This window comes from Apis florea, unplaced genomic scaffold (assembly GCF_048593485.1).
Source record: "Apis florea isolate Af1SG1 unplaced genomic scaffold, ASM4859348v1 contig_2899_pilon, whole genome shotgun sequence".
In the NCBI taxonomy this organism is placed as follows: domain Eukaryota; kingdom Metazoa; phylum Arthropoda; class Insecta; order Hymenoptera; family Apidae; genus Apis; species Apis florea.
The window spans coordinates 228410-255426 of NW_028256666.1; the positions used below are offsets into that span (position 1 = coordinate 228410).

At 21.3% G+C, this 27017-nt stretch overlaps 1 protein-coding gene and 3 long non-coding RNA genes across 4 annotated transcripts in view; 2 read left to right on the forward strand and 2 right to left on the reverse strand.

Annotated features, from left to right (window-relative positions):
- LOC105737456 (metabotropic glutamate receptor) overlaps positions 1-25345 on the reverse strand; it is a 62867-nt gene extending 37522 nt beyond the window's left edge. The window contains exons 1-6 of the mRNA XM_086907824.1: positions 25297-25345; positions 24963-25122; positions 24756-24892; positions 23909-24057; positions 23434-23630; positions 19381-19697 (exon numbers count right to left, since the gene is read on the reverse strand). Coding sequence (XP_086763950.1) covers positions 19381-19697; positions 23434-23630; positions 23909-24057; positions 24756-24892; positions 24963-25122; positions 25297-25323 — 987 coding nt within the window. The 5' untranslated portion in view covers positions 25324-25345. The remainder of the gene's footprint in view (positions 1-19380; positions 19698-23433; positions 23631-23908; positions 24058-24755; positions 24893-24962; positions 25123-25296) is intronic.
- Positions 495-12625, forward strand: LOC147657682 (uncharacterized). The gene is made up of 3 exons (XR_015291977.1): positions 495-652; positions 3617-3753; positions 11859-12625. It is a non-coding gene; the product is annotated as an uncharacterized LOC147657682 (long non-coding RNA).
- On the reverse strand, positions 19708-21137 carry LOC147657683 (uncharacterized). The gene is made up of 2 exons (XR_015291980.1): positions 20286-21137; positions 19708-19767 (listed from the first exon to the last, which is right to left on the reverse strand). It is a non-coding gene; the product is annotated as an uncharacterized LOC147657683 (long non-coding RNA).
- On the forward strand, positions 24752-27017 carry LOC147657684 (uncharacterized). Its single transcript, XR_015291978.1, has 3 exons — positions 24752-24918; positions 25013-25170; positions 26763-27017. It is a non-coding gene; the product is annotated as an uncharacterized LOC147657684 (long non-coding RNA).

Sequence of the window (27017 nt, forward strand, 5' to 3'; positions counted from 1 at the left end):
AGAGACAATTGAAAGAAGTAAACGAGGAAGTAAGAATAGTATAATGTCACAGGCTTATGTGGTTAATATAAGGTAATATAGAATGGTAAAAATACAAAAATAAATAGTGTTCTGGAAATGCTTGAAAAATACATTCAGCTAGAAAATTGGAATAAAAAAATATAGTTTTTAAAAATATAATCTGTGACTTTCACGATATTTTTCAAGATCAAATCGAATACATATCCATGACATGTCTCTTTCAGTGCCATGCAATATATGTTTCAAATATTTTTTTCCATCATTTTTTCACAATTTTGAAAACGTTTAACATTTACATGATACGTTTCATTTCAATATCATGTAATATATATGTTTTAAATATTTTTTTTTACATTATTCACAATATTGAAAACATTTAACATTCCATGATAAAAATATCTCTTTCAATATATGTTTCAAATTTTTTTTGCATCATTCACAAATTTTGAAAACATTTCATAAATAAAACACAGTATATAGATATAGAGAGAAGGAGAAAAGACAATGCACGCACATTTCCAATTATCTTTGGTTTGGCAATGATGAAAATAACATCATGTTCAAAAAATTCAAATAATTGACACAAGATAATTGTCATCATAGGATCGCAGAACATCAATTATTCAACGAGGTAGGTATTTTAAAAATTATTGATGATTCTTTTTTGATTATATTTTTATTATTATACGAAATTTGTAAAGTATATATATCTTAAAGATTGATGTTTCAATTATTCAAGAATTGATGAGGAATAGTTTTGTGATAAATGACAGAAAATGCAATGGTTATATGTTAATTTATTGAAAATTATTATACGTTACATGGAATAGATATTAAAAAGTGAATCTTATGTAAATATATATAATTATTTCATATGTTTATAATAAAAATCAAAAGTTAAACATTAAATATTAGATAAGAAATATTTTAAAATTGGAATTATTAATCAAATTGATTTTTTTTAAACTGATTTTTTGCTTCTGCAATTATTAAAAATGTTTTGCATAAAATGAACATTAACAAAATATCCAATTAAAATTATTTTATTCATCTATAATGTATATACGATATAAATATTTGTTTATAATAAATTTATAATATATAAGAACGTATAACAATAAATATTTAAGGACATATATTTATAATTGATAATTGATAATGTTAGAAAAATAACATTTATTTCTTTGTGAATTCACAAGAACGAATTTCTTTCTTTTTTAAAAATTATTTTTTATTGTTTACTTAATATTATACAGATTTAATAAATTAATATCCATATGTTTAATATTTTATGTATTTTAAACCAGTAATATTTTATATTTTGTTTTTATTTATTTATTTACTTTATTTTAAACTTTATTGTCTTATTTTTAATGAATTTGATCGAAAAATTTTTATTAAGAGTAATATTTGCAAGACTAAATAATATAAAAAATTGATATACAAAAATTTCGATTGAGATTTTATAAGCAATTTAAATTTAGATGCTAGATAAAATTTGCAGATTGACACGATGTAGATTAATCATTAGCATTTCAATTCTTGCTTCATTCAATAAAAACTTAAATTATTATTAATCATAATTTTAATATGTTTTCAAATACTATAATATCATACTATTTGAAATGTTAAAAACTTATTTCACGATGTACCATTGCATTGAACTACTATTAGGGTGACTGATGTCACATATAAGTCAAAAATATCTAAATATCTATTTTGATGATATAACGATAAGTAAATCGATGGAAAAGTAAAAATATTAAATCAATTTTTGCACTTATCTTAATCTCTAGAATCGGTTGTATCTCACGAATATATTAACATTGTTCCAAAAATGAAGCGTGAAATATAAATGAAATGACAATATTTCATAATTTGTTAAAAACATCTCTCATTTTTTAGAAATTTTTTAAATTATGAAATTCTTTGTGCACTTTGTTCCTTTTCTTTTTTTGATGTTAAAGATCTAGCAAGTGATTCAGTACAAAAAATTTTATTTACAATCCTGTACATTTATTAGTCACTTTATTTTCTTAAAAATTATTATTCGATACATTATAAATAAAATAATATTATTACTATAATAATATAATAATATTATAATAACATTATTATTGTAAGAATATGTCTTTCTTTTTTTGAGATTCCAGAATCAATAGATAATTCTTTTTGTTCAATCGATACCCTTCGGATATCTAATTTTCTTTCTGAACGTTTCTCCCAAGCTAACAGTACAATAATATAATTGTCATTTCCTTGATATTATTTTTAAATTGTTTCTTTTTAAATTTAAAGAAAAGTATATATATTTGTTGTTGAAAAAATGAAAGTTTTTAAACTTAGTGTTCAATCATCTTTCATAAAATTTTTTTAAAAATTTTGATGAAAATATTTAATATTTTAAATATTCTTTACATATTATTCTTAATAAAGACAATTGTTTTTAATTTATTTAATAATTATATATGAACATCCAATAGTTTTATTACTCCTATAGTAGTGTGATGAAATAAATACATTTCACTCTATCTTTAAATTCCACATAACTTAACAAAGATTAATTCAATCATCATTTATGTATACTGACTGTTTCGTTTCTGTCTCTAGAATCATCCATCTGAAAATATCTCACTCTGAATATAGTACATTAATACTGTGTATATCATTCCAGAAATGAATGAAGTACAAGAAAATAGAATACAGAACAAATTGGCAGCAGAATTTTTAATATGTTTGGAAGTTTCTTTGATTACTTCTTGTGTGAGATTTTTCTTTTTTTTTTTCACCAATTTTTGTGTCTGTTTTATTTTTGACACCAATTTTAAAGATTTGATTCGTGGTCTGAATGATTCATGAACATCTTTAGTCAAAAAGTTTTATTTACAATTCTGTACATTTATTAATAACTTTATTATAACACTCTACGTTATGTTATATAAAATAACATGTAAATATAACTAATAATGTTATTATACTTCACGTAGTACAATATTATTACAAGAATATGTCTTTCCTTTTTGAGATTCTAGAATCAATAGTTCTTGTTTAAAATTATTGTAATATTTTTCAGATTAACAATTTAATTGTACTAATTGTATATATATCCTATTTTAATTTTGAATATTTTTGCCAAGCTAACATGTTATGAAATGCTATCATTTCTGTAAATTTTAATTCATCTTTTTTGAATAAAATTTTTAATTTTTCCTTTTTGGTACAAGTCAATTATCACATATGTACATCACATATGTAATTTTTATGAATAAAGTCTATATATTCGTGAGCAATAAAATTAACATTGCACAAATTGTTTTATTGTGAGACGAATTAATCGTTCATTATTTGCAATATTCTGCAACAAAATAAAAAATTACGAGTTCTATCGAGATGGTACGATAAAGTGAAAAATATTAACGCATTGGACATTTGAATTTCATCCCACCGAATGTTTCATCTACTGATTAACGATAATTTAATTTATTTTCAACGAAGGAAGAAATTTAAATTTATAACACTCGTTTTGCATTGTATTTGAATTTTATTTTACTGAACATTTCATCTACTGATCAATGGTAATTTGTTTTATTTTCAGAAAAAGAAAACATTGAAATTTGAAATGGATATTTAAATGTTTAAGTTTATCCCACTGAACGTTTCATCTACTGATTAACGATAATTTGTTCATCTTTTGAAAAAGAAAAAAAAAGATGGCATCAAATTTAAGAAATGGTAGGAAATGATTGATTTTTTTTAATTGTGAAAATTATGGGAAAAAACGAGATAAGATTTCTTGTTTAATATTTTTTAAGAATTTTATCAATTTTCTTTGTCAACCAAAATAAATTTTACAATTATGAGTATCTTCTCTTTTCAATACAATATTGTGAGTTGTTAAAAAAAAAATTTCAATGTATTATTGTTGAAAGATATGGAAAGTAATAATAGATTTTTTGAAATAATAATATTTCAGAAAGTCATCTATTGTCAATAATACTGGAAGATATTTTTGGATGTTTGTTAAAATGTTTGTTAATATATTATCAATTACTTCTATAATAATGTATATATGTATATATATTTATAATATCTCTTATCATTTTATATTGCCTATTATTCAACTATTGATAATGGTAATTGATAATTTTCTGTATCAAATGATGTTAAAACAAAATGGCAAAAAATTCCAATACCTACTGATTTCTATCCAAATAACAAATGTAAAAATCAGACTTAAAAGCATTAAATATAGGCATCATGGTAATGTGAGAATCATGGTAATGTTATTGTTCTTTCTAAAATTAATACAAAAATGAGTGTTTTTTTTAAATTTATCATCTGTAACAGACAATGAAATGTTTGGGATATGAAAGAAATCTTAAAAGAAATTTAGAAATTGAATATTTTTAGTTTCTAAATCTTGACATTTATATTTATTCATAAGATTTTCTGGATTTAAATGTCTAACAGATTATTTTCTGCTGATATTCTGATAAAACAAAATTGTCAAAAAATTTCAATCCCTACCAATTTCTATCCAATTAATAGTTCAATAAAATTAACAGTAGAGGGCAATAGTTGTATCTTCCAGAATTCAATGTGACAGAGAAGTTTGGATCGCTAGAATTATATCGTATATAAAGATAAACGACATGCAAGATTATTTTGATTCTTACAAATCTTTAAATTTCATTGAAGAATGATGAAAAAAAGATTCTTCGATTTTACACGATATCCAAAAATGTCTTAAATTCAACAAAGTTCAACCATTCTTCAATTAGAAAAATAATAAACGCGATATTATATGAATTAATCGTAAAATTTCGATAATATTGCGATAATGTAGTAGCAATTGAAGAAACAATGAAAGAACATAAATGTTTTCTGTGTTTAATGACTAATGAATAAAAATTAAAACTAACCAAAAAAAATTGTAACTTGCATGTTTATGACAAAATGAATTATAGTGATAACAAAATAAATTACATCGTTAAAACATTCGAATATAAAGCATTGTCATAATTTTATGTTCGAGCATATTGATGAAAAATAAAAATAATACAGTTTTGAATGTGATCATTGGATAATGCAAATCTTGTTAATTCTTAATTTAGCAATTTAAACCTTTTTTATGACATTGTTATTTACATAAAGTCTATTATCATCTCATCAATAGTGTTCGAGAAATTAAGTTAAAGGAGAGAATATTTAGCTTGTTTAATTTTATTTAAATAAGTATTTAAAATGAAAAACCATTGGCGCATTTAAAATTTACATTAGCGCAGCTGCATGTTTACGCGAATTTTTTCGTTTACAATCTCAATAATCGTTCCAACGTGTCCTTTGTCAGGTACATTTTATATTTTCAAACAAAAATCTCGTCCAACTTTATACGATTTATATACGATTTAGAAATTTTTGTAAATATTTATAATCAATAAAACAAAAGTAAAAATTATCTTATCACTTTTACTACTCTTTTGCCTTAATTTATAATTTGAAGCTATCATGAATATAAGTGATTCAACAATTGTTGAAGCGAGTGCTATGGTAGATGTGGGAGGATATTCAACTTCTTCCAATTTTTATCAATATTTAACAAATGGATATTGATATAAATGATTTTTATCATTATTTTTTATTACATTTTTTTATTATATTAAAGAATTGGCACAGAAAGAGACAAGATCTTTTTACTATCATTTTTGCTAATTTTGTTGTACAAAAAATTTCTTTGCAATGATCATTCATCACAAATTTTGTATGCACACATCGTTCATCAAGTTTAAATATACGTGTCCAGAAACTAGTAGATATTTATTCAATTACAGTTGTTTTCTTTTTCATAATCAAAATTGCAATCTGGTGTTTTACTCATTGACCACCATGCAAAATATGATTTGAAAGATTTTCCAGAAGGAGCAATTGTACCTAATTTTTCTGTATTATTGAGAAACTTAAAAATTATCTTTTCTGTTTCGCAAAATCAATGCAATATTGTTTGTGATTGTATATGTGATTCCACATTGCCATCCATTATTTAAAAGGATTATATATATATATATAATTACCTATATCAATATTCAATAATTTTCAATAATGGAAATTATTGACTGTGACTGATGCAATAAAATTATTGCTGCAAAAGAGACACTAATCGTTCACTATTTATTAATTATCACTACTATATTGACTATTTATTAATATATTAAGTAATTATTTACAAAAGAATTTCTGATTCTAATAATCTTGAAATATATTGTTGAAATCGTGATTTCTAAATAATTTTCCTACATATTTGTGGGATATATTTGGAAAAATATAAAGATAGAGTGAGATGGAATCTTTACATTTTCTTACTTCATTTTACGCGAATTTCAATCCAATAAATTTATTGAACGAATATATTCGCATATATATTATGTAATAAATCGATATAAAATTGTTTTAAATCAATACAACTTTATATAAAAAAAAAAATTATGCAACGTATAAACTCGAATTTATTTTAAAGCGTGAAATCTTTAGTTTCATTCCTGAATTTTTTTTTTTTCAAAAATGTCTCTCTATCACGTAGAAAAAATTTTTTTTCTTAAAAATTCAATCTATTCTAAAACATTATAAAAATTTTCTTCGTAATTGAATGTATATATGTATATAGATTTAGATAGGAAGGATACTTAAAAATGGAAAAATGCTATTTCCTTTACCTAAACTTGCTGTACGATTTTTTTTTTTCATTTATTTGAACTTTAGAATATTAAGATTGGATGACACGAATATAAAGAACAAACATTAAATTTTCATTGTTTTCAAAGTTCGATAATATTTATTAATATTGTATTTATTTATTATTGCAGCATAATTTTCCTTATTTACATTACAGTGTATATAAAATTCAAAAAAAAAAAAAAATTGCAAACAAGATTTTTGTAAAATTCTCGAACAATACAAAAATAATTTTATCATACTGAAAGAATAATTTGCTGCCCAAAAAAGAAGAATGGTACAACAACAATAATTATTCCAATCAATAATTTCGTTATATGCCTTATATTGGCTTGCATGAATATGAGTTGGAATATATTTAGAATAAGAATGAAGCTCAAATCATCAAAAAGAGAATATGTGGCCATTTAAAAGATTTAAGATTAATTAAAAATTATCATCTTTTTTGTACTACCTAGATAGTAAGGAAATAAAAAGTGAAATACATTGAATTATTGAAAAAAATCTTTCAAGGCTCCAAAATCCAGAATATTATTCATTTTAGATAATTTTGAAACACAAAATTTTAAATGATTATTATATTAATCTAAATACTCAAAGATTCAAATAATGAATTTTAATTTTAATTTCGAATCAGTATATTTTGATTATTTAGCAGTAAAAAGTGTGTAATAAAAGTTTATATATATCCAATGATAATATATATATATATAATTATATAAAATTTTAATACATGGAAAACAATTCTGGATCAACGTATGTATTTTATTTCCAGGATGTAATGTATTTAAAAAAAATAATGAAAGGAAATAAATAAATTTTTATACAACATGATGGAATAGATAGAAAATTATATACTTATAAACAAATATAGTTTTATTGAATATTTTATGAATATTTCTAAGTTATTGTTCTGCACTTTTTTTAAATCTTTTGTTTGACTTCTTCTCAAAATGTTATTTTGCATGGAAAATAAAGTAAATTAAATCAAGGAAGCATAAAATTATTTTTATTCTTTAAATTCTTGAAATCATTAAAATGTTATTATGTCAATTATATTTGCAATGGCAGTGTTCACGCGCTCTAATATAAAATTATCTTTTAATGATAAAAGATTAAAGCAAAACAATTTTTAAATTCCTCGACCAGAGTATAAATAATAACACTGTTCACGAGGACTCGTGTGATGCCAATGAAAGGAATACAATATTTATACATAAAACAACAAGTCATCAAATATGCCTTATTGATATATTGTAATAATATTATTAGTAAAGTTTCAAATTAATTAATAATTTGATATTTACGAAAAGTGTCATGACTCAGTCAGATTGAAAACGAGGATTTATACCCTCTTGGTGAGATTTTTTGTTTGTGATGTTAGTGAAAGGAATACAAATATTTACGCATAAAAAATAAAGTCATCGAATGTGCTTTATTTTTTACAAAACTTCAATTCTCACACGATTTATAATATTTGCGTGAAATATTGTTTGGCTTTATGCAATATCACCATAAACAATGAAAAGACCATGAATCAGTTGATCCAAAACCAAAGAGTGAAAACCAAAAACAAAAATGAAAACCAAACACAATAAATAATCGTTTTATCGAGATGAAATTATCTAACAGATATTTCAAAATTTTATTAAATATACTTTTTATTTAATATACTTGTATTATATTTGTTTCAAATAGTTTTTGAATTTTAATATATTCCAGTTTTTTCAAACTTTGATAGTATTTATATTTTTAGATATTTTAAAATCAAAATGAATGAATTTCAAAGAATTTTGAATTCAATCTTTTACAGCTGTCAACTTTGTATTGGCAAGAATGCAATGGCATTTGAAATAGAGTTGTAAAAGTATTGTTATGTTTTCTGACAATTATTATATATATAAATATTATATTTTTTAAACAGTAATGCATTTAATTATTTATTATTATTTATCATCATATTTCTAATAGTATATATTTATTTTAAAAATTTGAAATCTTTTTAAAAGTTCACAAGAATGCAATGGCATTTGAAACGTAAAAGTATTATTACATTTTCTGACAATTATTATATATAAATATTATATTTTTTAAATAGTAATGCATTTAATTATTTATTATTATTTATCATCATATTTTCAATAGTATATTCAATAGTATATATTTATTTTAAAAATTTGAAATCTTTTAAATTATTTTTTTTTTATTTTTTATTTTTAACAGAATACACTAAAAACTTAAAGATTAAAATTTATTTCTTTGAATATATGAGATAATAATATAGAAATATTAAAAAAATAAATAATAGGATAGAATAATAAGAAAACATAATTTAATATAAATAAACATAATTTTTATATGATATTTTTTATAGAATATAATTGAAATATAATTTTTTATGCAATTGAAAAATAATTTTTGCAGAAATAGAGTACGATCGAAGAAAATTTCGAGCAAATAGTAAAAATTCGAAAGAATCACGTGTTAACTTGCGACTAGTTCAAACTTAACTTAATGAAATCAAAATCCTTTCTTATTTTTATTTTTAACTTTTATTTTACTTAAATTTTTAATACTTTAATTTGAATCGAAATCCTCCGTTTTTGTTCAATAGAGCTAGATATAGATCCTATTTTATCTTAGATAACTTATTTTACTATCAGATTAAGAATTTAAACTTCAAGATTGAACGATAATAAATAATTAAAAACAATCGAATTAATTAGCAATTACGGATTGACAAAGCATGAACGAATGTATATGTCTTTAAAAACATATTTTCTTTTTTTTTTGGTTTTAGTGTCAAAAAATATTACATTCAGTTTTATATAATATTTGTTGGAACAAAATTGTTAATATTCCTGATAACAAAAAAATTTATAAAAAGAGCGATAGGATACGTGATATTCTAAAAATAAAAATAAAAAAAATCAGAAAAACTCGAATAAATGAAACGAAATCTTGAATCTTACTTTTATTATTTATTATTGATATTATTTTGTGGCAATGCTTAAACTTAAAATTGTACAACTGGATTGTAAAATTCGAATTCGATTCGATTGAACACGAAATTGTATACAATTAAATTAAATTAAATTATATCTTATCATTTATCTATTATTAATAAACAATAAAGGTTGTAAATTTATATTTTGAATAAAGCTATGCGTATTACATGTAAATATTTTTGACATTAAAAATATTTACAAAAGTTTATCTTATCATTGTTGCTATCAATAAATTTTATACTTTCTGCTTTACAACATGACTATATGTATATTCGATATAGAGAGTTTACGAAAATTCGTATTATCATTGTCATTATCGATAAATTTCTATTCTCTGTTTTGAATATATTCTATTTTTCAACTAGTAAAATCGTTTTACAAAATTATAATAAGAATTTAACGTTGCAAATAAAATTTATTTATTTATAACGTAGCAACGATATTTTGCAATGTCATATCTTTATATGTTGGATCAATTTTCCAATTTTGTGAGCTTAACCAACGTATCCAAAAATCGTCAATTGTGAAAACAGTATTCATATTTGAATAACACTTGTATATAATTATGATTTGTTTTGACCTTGAAGACGTTGGAATATCGATCCAACATCTTTTGATTTCAAAAACAAAAACCGTTGAAAAGATAAACAATGGTGAAGGTTGGCACGCATAGGAAAACTATTTGCATGTCTCTTCATAACATTGGTATATTCGAATACGTTGATCCAACATATAGAGATACAGTATAGAAATTGGAAGAGCTTATGTGCATCTCTACCACAGCTATGTAAAAGTACAAAATAAGTTCATTGGCTGATCACAAAAGAACTGCGACAATGTATCAACAATGTTAGAGAAATTATAAAACATAGAATGTTTAATATTAAAAAATACTGTAAAAAAACTCTTTATATATAATAATATATATTGATTCCTACTTTTTATAGAATATTGGACAGATTGTTCCAATGATTCTCTTTATTTTTCTTGTATATTTGGAATTTGTTATAAATAATATTTTTTTTTCTAAAATACGGACAAATGAAAAAAATAAAAGATATAACAAGTAATGTCTGTTAGCAAATAGTTTGCTTCTTTACTTTTCTTCTCATATACTTGAAATCTGTTACACAACAAACAATATGTTTTTTTCAGATTTCTCGTACAATAAAAAATTTTTTCTACACCATATATCTTTATCTATATCTATATCTAAAATCGCATAAAAAATTATTCATATATTATTTGATAGTCATGATTGATATTTTTTTTTTCTTTTATCTATAAATTTTAATCGTCTTAGCTCCGAATTTTATTAAGAAATATAATATATAAATTTTATATAAATATAAAATTTATTGAATTATTGTATTATCGAACTTTGTACGATTGTAAAATATAAATTTGATGTACAGAAAATATGGAAATGCTCAAGGCATATTTCTATGAAAAATACATAAGTTCTAATAAACCAGAATTTTATGAATATCCAATTATGGACGTTTTGAAATATTGAATACCATTTTCGAAATATTGAAAAATTCTGGTTCATGTAAGAAAGGCAATTGTCATTTTAAGAATTTAATTGCAATAATAAGTGATTCGGTATTTCATCCTAGTTAAATTAAAATGAATCACAATTAATCTTATTTTTCGCATCTCAAAACCATTATACTTCAAATAATGCAAAATTATTTTACAACTTTTTCTATTTGTAACAGAAAGAAAGTTACAGTCTTCCCCAATTACTTTTGTTTAATTAAATATGTTTAAAAAGCGTATAGTCTCTTAATCTTGTTTAGAAATTTTGTAAATATAAAAAATCATAAACAGAATAATCAAATGATATCTTCACTTGATGTTATATATTTTGATGAAATTGTTCAACGAATAAAGAAATATAAAAACATGAAATAGCAAATCAATTGTTGCAAACAAATATATCGTGTAATCGTGAAAATTGTGAACAATGTTCGTGTTCAGCAGGACTTAGTGAATATCACGAATATATGTATACATATAATATGAAAAGAAAATATATATTGTAAAATCTAATCAAATTATATATTTAAGCAATTTATGATACTTTTTTGTATATAGAAAAAATTCTTCTCTACAAGAAAAGAGGATTTGAAGAAATTGCGGCGCATTGAGTCAACATAAAGAACATAAAAAGGACAAAAAATGTCAATAACTTATCACAATCGTATTTTGGAAGAAATTTCTTAGAGGAAATTCTACTTTACAAGAAGAGAAAATTTGGAAAAGTCATAATGAAGATCCAGCGAAATACAAAGATGAAACAAAAAAATATTAATGATATAATAATCAAATTATACATTTATCAACTTAAGCAATATAATCAACTTAAGAGAGTTTCTTATATAGAAGAGATTCTTCCCTACAAGAAGAGAGTATAATCAAATTATATATATTTACAATTTAATCAATGTAATCAGCTTAAGATAGTTTCTTATATAGAAAAAAATATTTGAGAAAATTAGTATAAGACAGGAAGCATAAAACAGGCAAAAAAAAAAAAAAAAATGGATATCAAAGAAAATCCTCCTGAAATATATGCAAAAGTAATAAAAGTAAAGAAAACAATAGAATTTAATGGGTATCGAGGCGAATTGAAACGTTCATTCTCTATTTTATATTTACTTATAGTAGGTAAATATATTCCCTACCTCTTCGATAAAAAAAAATTTATTATAAAATATTTCCATTAAAATTATAAGTTTTTATAATTTGTTCATTTTATGAAGGAAATTATTATTGACAGATCGCAATAAAATATAAAATATTTATATTTGCCAAAACTAATTTGTTGGAATAAAAAATTATAAATAAATAATTTTTCTCTACTTTGTGTATTATTTTTTTAAACTAAAATAAGTTGTAAAGAAATAATTATGTAATGCACATAATTAACATAATTTTAATTCAGAAACAGTTAACAATTAATAGAGTAAAATATACATTTCAGACTTAACAATAATTAAATTGAATTTTTGTAAATATTTATATATTATTTTATAAGTTTTGTTATAAAATTATAACTTGTTATAAAATTTCATTAATAATAAAATGATATTAGTTCAAATAAAAAAATTCTGATGTTTTATAAAAATTTTATAAAAGTTTGTATTCTATTTAATGCCTATTTTTTCACTTTTTGAGTAAACTAGACAGGAATAAATATTAAAGTTCTCTTCTTGATAAATATTATCAATATTATTTTACAATTATAAATTTTAAGAATTATCAAGAAATTCTTGAGAAATCATTCCAAATCATTAATAGCAACTTCTGCATCATATCAAGATTTTTCAGCAAAACAAGAAAAAAAAAGAATTAGCAAGTATTGAGGATTGACACAAATAAATTTTAACTATGTTCATAAATCTATGAAATTGCATACTTATCTTACACGTAAGAATTGAAGATCTTGGTTTAAAAACTGAACATGATTTACTTTTTATTAAAATTATATTTGTTAAAGTTTTATATTAGATTAATATTCAAAGATTATTATAAAGATTTAATTTTAAAATTCTTATATAATATATAATAACTATAATAATCATTTACTCAATGTAATTTTTGAAATTCAATTAGTTACTTGTTATATTATTCATTTAATGATAAAATTTTCTTTTGAAAGTACGTATAAATTATATTTGCCAATCCATTTGATTTATTTATTATTAATTAAAAAAATATGCTTTTTTATTTTTTATAAAAATTTCAATTTTCATAGCAAAAGAAATTTCCTTTGAGCATATCATTATGCCAAAAGTCAAATCATTTGTGATTATTCAAATACTAAAGAATTATGAGTATATGAAATCAATATTTATTTTTAGATGATAATTTTGAAGATAGACTTATAATTAGAATGTAAGATATGAATACTTTATGAGCTTTTACTAAATAAATAATACATGTAAGCACACGTTCATATTTCAATATTTTAATATTGTAAATATCATATCCAATATCAATTTTAAATTTTAAATTCTATTTTCATTGTAGTCAAAAAAAGGTCTCTATTTACATCGTTGCGTGTAAAGACAATTCGAATAATAGAATGTTTCTTTAATAAAAGATTCAGATGTTAAATATTAAATATTCGAATAATGAAAGTTGTATATTTATTTTCAAACTTATATAATATTTTAACGTCATTTCTCTAGACATAAAATTTTTCGAATGACATTCACTTCAATTATTAGAAAATTAAGTAACTATAATAAATAATATTTATTATATTCGTATTTATTATTTATTAATTACTTATTAATTATAATAATATTATTTTATTTAATTATTTTGGCAAAACTAACATTTAGAGGAAGTTCTTGAGATATATATTATATATATATAAGATATACATTAATTAGATTGATTGTTTTTTATTAATAATTTTTATAATAATTTATTAACAAAATCATGAAAAAAAGTTTTTGCAGGCATGTAAAAGCATTTAATTAAATTCTAGATTTTTATTTTTTAAAAACATAAATTTTTAAGTTGTAAATACATAATTCATTTTGATCCTCGAAATGAGTAAAATATAATGTAATAAAAGAAATTTAACTTTAAAAAAAATAATATTAATTTCCACGAAATAGTAGATAATAAAATCCATCTATGATATTTAGATACCACAATCTACTTATAGGATTAAAAATTTAATTAAATATTTAAATATAATTTTTAAATATATAATTTCTTAATTCATGCATAATACATAGTTTCACACTATGTAGATATTGAACGTTACATTGTATAAATCTTCCACGCCTTCTTCTATTTGCACCATTAATTGACTGAAATAAACTTACCTATGATTCTTGATTCTTCTTTATCGACTATTACCGTTGGTAATTATTATTATTTTTACCTTCGCGTTACCTTTCGTACGTCCCGTTTACGATTTGTTTATATTGCTGACTTTTTCTCTAATACAGCTCTCTCTTCAACAACCGCTAATTGTTTACGTTTTTTACTTTCTTTTTTTTTGCTTCAATTTCTCGAATGTTCCACACACTCTTCTGTCCTCATGTGATCATAAAGGTTAACTATCGTCTTCAAATCGTTTCTTTTAACCGTCTTAAAATTATAATCTTTTTCATAACGATTATTAAAATATTACAAATTGCTTTTCGTAATATGAAAAAGTACCACACGATGTTCCAATTATACATTGTTCGCAACTACATTCTCAATATTAATGTATGTACGATTGAGAAAAATGTTTCGACTAAAAACATCGAAATCACGATTTTTCTTTTTTTTTTTTTGTTATTCTACCCAAATTCACAGCTAATTCGCAGTTAAATCTCACTATAAATCACGATAAAAACCCGAATATTGAAAAATCTCAAATGATTTTGATAAAAATCTCACTTCTGAAAAGTGATCCTCTTTACTTTCGTACTTGTCACTATCGCAGTTCGTTTCCAACTGATTTGAACTATTCAAATTGAATCAGTACTGTCGCAAATTAAAGGAAACGCATGCGCAAAAGGCTAATATAGCGCACAATTTCAAATGTGATGAGAGATAATTACGATTCTAGAGAGATCTTTATTTATTACAATATTTATATTATCATTTAAAATAATTATTTAAGAATATTTTATTTTATTTTATTAATTTATTTTATTATTGCATTTTTGTATTTTGTTTGTTTGTTTATTTCTATCTTTATTTTATTTAAAGTAATTATTTTTTTTGTTTTCTTTTATTTTAAATAAAAAATGAAGACAAATTCTGCTTCAGAAATTAGAGATAATAGATATGTTAAAAAAGATATATATTTGCAACTTTTAATTTCAATTCGCTGTCATGATAAAAAATTGTTAAAATCATTCATGTTAATTCATCTTATTTATATTGTTAAAGTTTTTCATTCTAATAATTTCAATAAATATTTGAATAAATTTACCCAAAAGCAATGTATCAATTATAATATCTATTTCATGTCATTCTATTTCTTTTTCTTTTATTTTCTGTGTTTATTTCTTGTACTTGATTTTGAACATCAAAGGCTGTATTTTTAAATAATTAAATAAATAGAAAAGATTGGATTAAGATAGTAAATAGAATAAGATGAAAAATATCATTTTTTTCTTCCTATCATTCATAATATATACTGGATATTTTATTATATTTTTAGCATAATAACTAAACATATAATATAATAGAAAATTAATATGAAATTTCGATTTATGTTTTTAAAAAAAAATTAGTTTGATGAATAAAAGAGTGAAAAAAAAGTTTTGCATACGTAGTGAATTTTAATATTTAAAAAAATGTAAAATTAGAAATCTTAAAAAATTTGATTTCAGAAATTTTAATTTGATTTTGATATTATTGATATTATTTATTCATATAACTTGTAGTTTTATCATAATGATGATCCTGTATAATCTCTTATAATTATCTATTATAATTCTATTAAATTATATTAAAAAAATCTATCTAAAAAAATGTTATTGAATTATATTAAATTTGATCATAAAATAATTTGTTACAAAATTGGATAATAATTAAGAATTGCTATTAATAACTAAATCATTATTTTAATATATATAAGTATAAAGTGAAATGAAATATAAGGATAAAATTCTTTTTTTTTGTTATATATGATTTTTAATAACAAATATTGGATAAAATAATAATTGAAATAAAATAGAAATATTGTCAAAGAATGTTTTCCTAAAATATATTACATTGATTAATTTGAAATAATTATTTACTTTCATATTAATAGAAATATTATTTGAAATATTTATTTAAATATGTATATGAAATATGTATTTCAATTATATATTATTCATCAACGCCAATGAAAAAATTATTATTTCACAGGATAGTTATGAAACCACGTAATTATCTAACTGATTTTCTATTTGAAATATGTACGTTACCAAAGGCAAATAAATAAATATTTAACAAAATAAATAAATATTTAACGGATATTAAACGGATAACATTATGAATTATTTCAATTTATATTTCTTTCTTGAACATATATTTCGATTAAAAAAAATAATATTCGATTTACTTCCTCCTTTTAATAATAATTTTTAAAAAGTAATATTTGAAATAATTTTCTTTAAATTTAAGATTATGAATTATTAATTGAAATAATTATTTCTCATATATATCCAGAAAATGATATATATATATATATATATATATATAAATATTTTTAATATATTTTACAAAATATGTCATTTCAATTAATAATTAATTTCAATTCATATATATGAAAAATACATATTTTCAAATATTCTTCTATGTCAATATTAAGAAATAAAATAAACATTATCTTATTCAAATAAATACATTTCAATTATTGTTTTCAATACTTTTTATTAACACTTTGAAATTTATCCAATTGTGTGCATCAACATATCGAAATTACGACGAAAGAACCATCATTGAGCATCACTGCCGCATGTTTTGCCAAATTATTTCGTTTCTATATTGAAAACAAGAATGATCTTGTAAGTTTCCTCGATGTTTTTCTTAACAAAAAAATTTGTTCTATCGCATGGTATGATTAGATTTTCTCCTTTCTCCTTTTAGTTTTAAAAATAAATTGAAAAATATCAACAAAAGTGAATGCATTTCGAGTATCGAATAATTAAAATAATTAAATAATTATAAAAACACGAAATACTTTCGAAATTGGAAAATTATCATTTTTTTTTAAACTGATTTTTTCAAAAATTGTTTGTTACAAAATTGAAAAAAAAATTAAAAATTATCGAATAATATAATCGTACAATTTTTTATATTTTTATTTTTTTCTAACGTATATTTATATTTATACAGCATGGGTCAAAATAGTATAAATGAAGTCTGAGAGATAAAATGGTTTAAAACAGATACAAGAATTGCATTGAAAATTTTGCAAAATTTTAAAAATTATTAATTATTTAAAAATTAATTAATACATATGTGTCTCAATATCTCAATTCTATCTGGATGTGACTAAATATATAATCAGTGAAAAGTTGTATTATGTGCAAGAATAAATAAAAAATATAATAATATTTTTTTCTTTATAGTATATTATAGTATATTTTTATAATCTTATTTTTAAAAAATCGAATACATTTTAAAACTTATTCAATTTTGTTTGAGTGTATCTTATTCAATTTTTCTGTTGTATTATCAATAAATCATAAAATATGTTCATTTCCCTCCACTAATTACTCAATCATATTTGAAAATTTATCAAGTTTATGTATATTTGATAAATTTTTAAATTTGATTCTTTTAAAAATTCTTCAATACAATTTTGTTATATCTTCAATTTTTATCTTATTTTGTGCTATATTATCTTCTAATTTGTACTAAGAATTTTATTTTATAGTTCATACTATATTATTAAATGCTACTATTAATGATATTATTATAATACAATTACAGAGTGTTAATATATTGTTATGAGACATTTTTAAAACCCAGATTGATTTTGAATATCAGAAAAAGTATAAAAATATCAAGTTGAAATTCATATTATTAAAAAATATAAGAAGTTTAAAATTCAGAATATATAATGTATCAAAATATATTTTAGAAATATAAAATTTTAGAGAATATAAAAAATATAAAAATTTAAATATTAGATAAAATGAAAATTCATTTTATCTAATATTCATATTACAGTCTCAATATGTATAATATAATCCATCTCATTTCATCTAACATACAAACTTCAATAATTTAATGAATAAGCTTCAATCTCAAAGAAATTTTTGAAATATTATATTATTATTTTGTATTTATTTTTAGATTCTCTAAAAATATCTTATGAATATATTAACATTCTGTATAAAAGATAAAGAAATTATATTTGTTTTAAGTTATGTTGAAATTATTATCATTATATTATTTTTTATGTTATTATTATATAAAAAAATATTATTAGTGTTAGATTGCTATAAAAGTTTTTTTCGTTATTTGTTTGTACTTATTTTGGCATGCAAATAATTTGAAAAATTATATATTAATTATAATCTAGTTTATTTGAGAATATTCAATTTTTTTTATTGAATATTCTAAATCCTTTTCCAAAATTTATTAATTAATAATAATAGAAAGTTACAAATTGATAAGATTATTAACTACTCTTTTACAATTATAATATATCAAATGGATGTCATCCTATCAAATCATTTGATGACTTTCTATTAAAAAAAATTAGTTCCCTCAATGATATTAAAAACCATATAATTTTTAAATACTTAAATCAAATTCATTTTGAAAAAAGAGAATAGTAGATGTTCCAAAGAAATAGAATTTAAAAATTTTTAATTAACACAATTTACATATAAAGTATATTATTATTATAAAGTATAAAAAGTATATAAAGGTATATAAAGTATTTTTATAAAGTACATAGTAAATATGATCATTATTCTACAAAAATAAAAATCACGAAAGTTTTACATTTATATATGTATAGCAAAAGAACAAAAAGAACTTTTTGAAATAATCTAATATCATCCTTCTTCAATTTCTCCTAAATAAATAAAAATAATCTATCAAACAATCTTCTTTTTTCTTTTAATTTAAGAGGAAAACCAAGACTTACCTTGTAAGAAGAGAAATATTTCGCCTCTTCTTCATAGACGCAGTTATGGTAGGTTTGCCAAAACTCGCGGAACCAAGGATTCTTTTGCTCATGGTCAAGAGTCAATCCCGTGAAGTACTCGTCAAAGCCCGATAGAGGGGCATAGAGTGGTTGAACAGCAAGAGCACCTTCCAACACAGTGGTTTGTTGGCAATTTATGTCGTTGTGATCCGGCCATGCATCACTGCACAACCAAACGAATCGAGAGCCAACACTAACGCGTCTCGCTGCCTCCAGAACCCGCAACGTTGTCGCTTTTTCCGCGAACAGCACCACCACTGGAAAAGAAACTCAAAAAAGTTTCTTTTTCTCTTGATTGGTAAGAATAGTTTTCCAAATGGATATATTCTAATGGATAGAAAAACTATATTAAAATTTTGATAAAGATACTTAATATGGATTAATACGGGCATGATATCGTGTGAAGTATTAAAATTTTATTATTTTTTTTTAATATTTAAGTATACGTAGAAATTATTATAATTTATTCTATATGAAAAACAAACAATTTCTCTTTAAGATCAATCAAATGCAAAAATATCAATTGAATGAATCTAGAAAGAAAGTTATTAGATTTCATAAAATTTATAAAAAAATGTAAGAAGAATTCATCGTTCAATGAATAAAAAATTTGATATAATTAACATATTTTTTATTCGCTTTAAAAAATAAATAATAATCATATCAAAAAAATAAATCAATAATTAATTTTTTCAATCAATTGCAAAATTGCATAAAAATCATTGTTTTTGATACTGACATGTATAAATTCATTGAATATAAAAATAAGTTTTTCTTTTTAATTAATAAAATAATAAAATAAAAAAAATGATAAAGAATAAAACATAATAAGAATTTTGATTCACCTTTCTTCCATATTCTTTTTCTTTAAAGCTGTGCTAATCTTTAATGTCATTATGCTCATATATATATTAAAAATTTTGCCAACATGTTTTCTATATTACAATCGAACTCATTTCGATAAATTTATAATAAACACTCTTTTTCTAAACATTAATTATTACTTAATAGCAATTTTTCTATATTGTATGAATACCTTCATTCTACATCAAAATATTTAATTCTTTTGAACATTTATATTAAAACAAAACGATCAATGATATAACATAAAAAGAAAGAAAGAAATGTTAGGACTGATACAATAATAAGAGTAAAAAATAAAAAATCCGAAAATATATCTAAATACATTTTGAAGAAAAACAAAAAAATAAAAATTTCAAAACTTTCGTGACACTTTAGAAGTTAATTTTGTAAAAATTATCTTTGATAAAATTACAAAACAGATTCAAAATTGAAAATATGATTGGGATCAATTAATATGACACTAAATTACACACCAATTATTCAACATTACCAATTATAAAACTATATTAAAATTTTACTGTGCTATGAAAATATTTAACTCTTACTCCGTAAATGAGAGCTATTCCGATACATTTTTCAATATAAAAAACAATAAAAGTCTTTGAAAAAAATTTGGAAAAATTTATATAACATTTCTCAAACGTTCTAAATTAAAGTTAGAATAAAAAACAACAATAATTTTTGTGAATTATTATTATTACAAATTATGAAATAATTAAAAATGAAAAACCTAACCTTTTTAGAAATGTCTGGACATGAATAACCCCCATTTAATGAGTAAGAGCCTTCTTACATTATTCAGTTCTCGTTTTTCGATTAAAAATAAATGTCAACTGATTATCGATTGATATAATGCTCGTTTTCCATGCTGTCATTTATGTGTAATCGAGTGGCATCAAAAATGCTTTGAAAAAAAAAAAAAAATAGAATAATAAGCAATATGGAAAATGACCGATTGATAATGAACGACTGACGATTTAATTTCAATTAGATGACAAAAAAAGGTTTTAAAAATTAATAAAAAATTAAAAAAAAAGAATAGAATAGAAAGAATAAAAAAGTAAAAAAAAAAGAAAAAAGAAAAGAAAAGAAAAAGTAAACATTTTGTTTTTTTGATTTAAGAAATTTCGGATTATGGATAAAAAATCAAATGAATAATTTTACAAAAATTTCGTATAAAATGTTTTATATAAAAATTATTTATGTTTTACATAAATAAATATTATTAATTTTAAGAAATTTTTCATTTTGTAAAAAATTAGAAACTTAATAAGTAAATATAAGATTAGTATAAATTTAAAAAAAAATGAATTATGAAAATATATTAAAATGTTTTATCATAATTAATCTTAAATACAATAATATAATTAGAATTTATTGTGTTTTATAACAATCATATATTATATATGTTATATATATTAAATTTCATTTTACAAAATCATAGTGAATCCATAATAAATATGATAATTATTGAATTTATAGTTTCAAATAACAGATTTTTTTAGATTTTCTTTTCAAATTTATGAAATTTGAAAATTGAAATTATCATTCATTTTGATATATCATATTATTTATAAATTTCAAATATCTTATATTATTGCTTTATCATTTTATTTCTTATAATCATATAAAAAGTGAAAAAGATAAAATATTTCAAATACCAATTATAATAATATTTTATAATTATAAATATTACAATTATATACAATTATATTATATTATATAATTATAATATATTTTTATAATTCTTAGTTGTTTTTAATTTTTTGAAAGTCATAAAATAAATAGAAATAAATTTTATTTAAATATACATGTAAAAATTTTCTATTGCAATAAAAATAAAAAAGATCTATATAAGAATATAAAAAATTAATAAATGACAAAAATTTTTGCAAAAAATTATAATTGTTATAATTGTTAAATCTATATTATACTGCTATACAGATTAAAAATTTAAATTATCCTAATATTTCTATTTTTTATACCTGTAAATATTCTTTTATTTAAGGATATTTTTAAAATATTTTTTCTTTTTTCTATTTTTGAATTTATTTTTAAATTGATAAATTAAAAAACAACAAATATATTAAAATCTATTATTATTTTAAGATAATAAAAATGTTTATCAATTATAATAGAGATTGAAACGATTCTGAAAACAATTGTTATAATATATATGTATTGATTCTGAAACAGTTATAGAGAAATAATGTAATATTTTAATAGTTTCACAGAATAAAAATATTTTGTTCTATATCTTACGATTCTGATTGTATAAAGCCATTATTATACATTAATTCTAAAGTTTTTGTTAGTTTTGTATCTTATCATTTTGTTTTTCACTTCAGTTTTTTACATAGACAAAGTAAAATATATATATATAAAAAATTTTGTTTCTTTGTTATTTTAAAAAATTAATGCTAAACAAAGAAAACATTCGTCGTAAACAGACGAAAGTAATGACTTTGAGACTAATATATTAAAATGACAGTCTCAATTGTAATATATATATACTTGTACTAATTAAATATAATATTATTAATTACATATTGTAATATTGTTACATATTTTATATTTTCGATTTATTTTTTCATAAAAATCATCAAATTTATTCAATTCGAAATATCCTGTATACAGTTTATAACATCATTTCGATTCTTTATAAGTGTCTATAAAGTTAGAATTATAATACATTATAATACATGTCACAAAATTTAACTTAATCTAATTAGTTTCAAGATGTGATTTGCTAGTCCAAAATGATTTAGTACAAGCTGGATGAATATAATTCTTGACAAATAGTCCGAACGTCGATTTTTTTGACAATTATCGATCTAACCTTTATTAATTAGTTAAAATAAATTACTGATCCAAAATGATTTAACACACACTGGATTAGAATATAGAAAATACTGAATTAAAATATAATACTTAAGAAATATCTCGAAATATATTTTTTTAATGCGTACTATGAGATATTATTGATCTAACCTAACTAGTTTCAAGTAGTAGTTTCAAGTTTCTATTCTATTCTATTTCTATATATATATTGTTAATTCAAAATAATTTAATACATATTGAATTACGATTTGGAAAATATTAGATTAGAAAATAATATTTGACAAATACCTTGAACATCCGTTTTTTCGGCGATAGTACGGACCACGAAATCATAGTCATCATTGTTGAAACGATCTTTGCTAATTCGTTGTGGCGCGCTAAAGCATATCGAATATTCGGCTGCCAATGATACCAACATCTCGTATCCGTGGTCCCCATATTCCGAGTCCGTGTAAACGACCGATACGTACGACCATTGGAATTGGCTAACAATGGATTAGATCGATAAAAAAATATAAAATAGAATGAATACATTCGAATATAACGAATATACATATATTGATAGAACAATTCAAAAACTAAAATTAAATTTATAATAAAAATTTATATATAGAATATATCGGTATATAAAAATTGTTATAATATAATATAAATAATAACAAAATAAAAATTGAAATACAAATTTAATATAAATAATTATTCGATTAAGAATTCATTTACAATAAATTCCAATATAATATCCTCTCGATTATATATTACTTACCGTAGAACTTCGAGCATTGCTCGCGCTTGATTCACATCGCTAGGAACTGTACGAAAAAATCTTGGAAATTTCTCCTTGTTGCTGAGAAAAGACGATGTGGCCATATACGAAATCTGCGGTATTGGAAACAAAGCCAGCACTGATGCGACCTATAAATCATAATCTCAAATTTAGAATATTTATAAATCAATTCGAATCAATATTAAATATCAAATAAATTTGATTATTATTTTTAATTTTTAAAGATTTTTAAAATTTTGATCATTTTGAAGTTTTTGAAAATCTTAATAGATTCTAAGATTTTAAATAAATAAAATGAGCTAGAATAATTTTCAAGAATTTCGAATCTATATAAGATTTTTAATATTTTAAGAAAAATTTCAGAAAAAAGTAGTAATTTTAATTAAATAAAAGTAATAATTTTTTTAATTAAATAATTTCAGATCGATATACCATTATCGATAAATAGCATTAATATTAACATATTAATGATAATTCGATATATCGATAACGAATGAAAATAATTGAAATCCTTAAAATTTTTCACTTTTTCTTAGTCAATAATGTTAATGCTTATCCATAGGTTAATAATATTTCATTAAATTTTCAAATTATATTCAAAATATCGTTAAAATATCAATAATATGAATACAAACAAACTAATCGAAATAAATCATCTATTTATTTTTATTGCAATTTATAAATAATATTTTTACTTATTTTAATAATAATTTTGAATAAACAAAAATAGAAATACTATCCATTAATAATATTATCAATATATTGAACTGCCAATAATATATACAGTATATCGATAATCGATAGTCACAACTCTATCGATACCTACTTGAATGGTAACCGAACTCGATTCAGCTCCGAGTATTGCGACCACGTGATCGAAAGCACTGTTCAAGAATTTCGGCACACTTCGGTCTTCACATCGGTAACCTTCGGCTCCGAATTGATCGCTGCGCGCTATTAAACCTAAAATCGATCTCGAACGAATACTTGTACGTCATTCTAACCACAAATAAGTGAACAAGCGATCACTTACCCTTAATAAAGTAAAATACACGATCTAGAGCATAAGTAGGATTGTCACAGGTATCGAATGCTACCGCGCCAAGCTGTATACCGGGAAGTATTTCTGGATTCTTATTGATTCGCTCGATCGTATAAAGCATTGCTTCTAAAGGTTGAATACCGTCTTCCATCTGAAATTAATTATTATAAGCAAGACAAAAATTTAAATATAAATGAAGGTAAGATATGAGATAGAATTGAAATATAAAATATAAAAGTTTTGATCTATATGGTGAATTAATAATTTTAAGAACTTTGAATATTTTTGCTTTTTTAAATATAAAAAACATTTAATTGCATAATACCTGAGAGACCTGCAACATGCAATTCATTTTTCACTTTTTTAAATATAATTAAATAAGTTGAACAAGAGCAGTGCTACGAAATGGATATTGTATTGGATAATTATCTTGTAGTCGGATATATCACGTAAATCGCAATTCATGAATGACTATATGAAAGAATGGTCGAATATATATCATATACGTGAATTGCATAATTGAATCGCGATGTAAAAGAAGAATTGCGTTATATGAAATGCTCAATGATGGTCATCATGGTCAATATTTGCATTCCATTTAACAATTTTGATCATGATATTTGTTTGTTTTATTTATTATTGAATAATTTTATATTGGAAATCATTGAAATCTTCATATTTGAATAAAAAAAATTAAAATTTAAATCTGAATCTAAATATTCATTATTTTATTTAATACTATTTAAAAAAATATAAATATATTTAAAATTTTAAAAAGTTTCTTTATTTGTAAAAAAATTATAACTTGCATATTATAAGTTTTCTTATACTTTATTATTTTTGAAAAATAAAATTTTTCTATATTTCTAATAACATAATTTCTAATAAAATATTCAAAATGATTAAAATTATTGATCTGTCTTGTATATAGAATGTTTCAGAAAAACATTGTTAATATTTCATAATTAAAATATATTGCATAAACATATAACTTATATATATAAAATATCAAATATGAAATGAATAGGTTGTCTCAAAAAACTTCTTTTCGTTTTTTTTATTGTGAATTTCCTTTATTTATTTAGAGTTTTCATGATTTATAATTTCACTTTTTTCAGAATAGTGAACGGTATAAATTATATTTACATTATACTTTAACAATTATATTATTTATAAAACTTTATACATCTTATAAATAGAACAAATAGAATCTTAAAATCAGAATTCTATTTTAATCTTCGATTATTATATTTATTCAAAAATTCAAAATTCATACATTCAAAATTGACTTTAATTTATTTGTAAAATATTTAAGAGACTTCATAATATTATTTGGAAAATCAATTCTTTTATGGAGGATCACTATATTATTTTATTTGAATTACATCTAAAAAAGTAGTCTATAATTTAATACAATTATATAACTTGATAAATTTTTAATATTGTTACTTATATTTTATAACAGAAAACAAAAGAATACTTAAGAAAACATATCTGTTATTCGAAAGAAAAAAAAGAACAGAATATCTTATATACTATATCTTAGAATATATTTCTCAAATTTATCATCATGTGTGCTAATAAAAAATTTTTTTGGAACTAATAGATAAAAATAAAAATAGTGCAATGAAATAAGGATAAATGATCATTTTCCATTAGTATTCACTATAAAAATACAAAATAAATAGTAAAAATAACTTACCCATAACGAGATAATACTGTATGCATATAACAACTGTTCTGACAGCTGCAGAAAGCAACAAACTAATTGTGTTGTATCTCTATATCTAGAATCGAGACTCAGATAATCGACATCCCAATTGATCAAGATCATAGATAATAATCGGACTTGGGTTAATCGAAGTTTCAATTATTAACGAATTTCTTTATATTTTTCATCTGAATCCACAGACTTCAACCAAGATTCATCAAACTAGTTTCCATAATGACAGTATTAACAAACGTGCTTACTATTATTATGAAGAATAATGTCCAAATCACATATTCTTTGTACATAAAAATAAACAAATCTTGATTAATTAATAA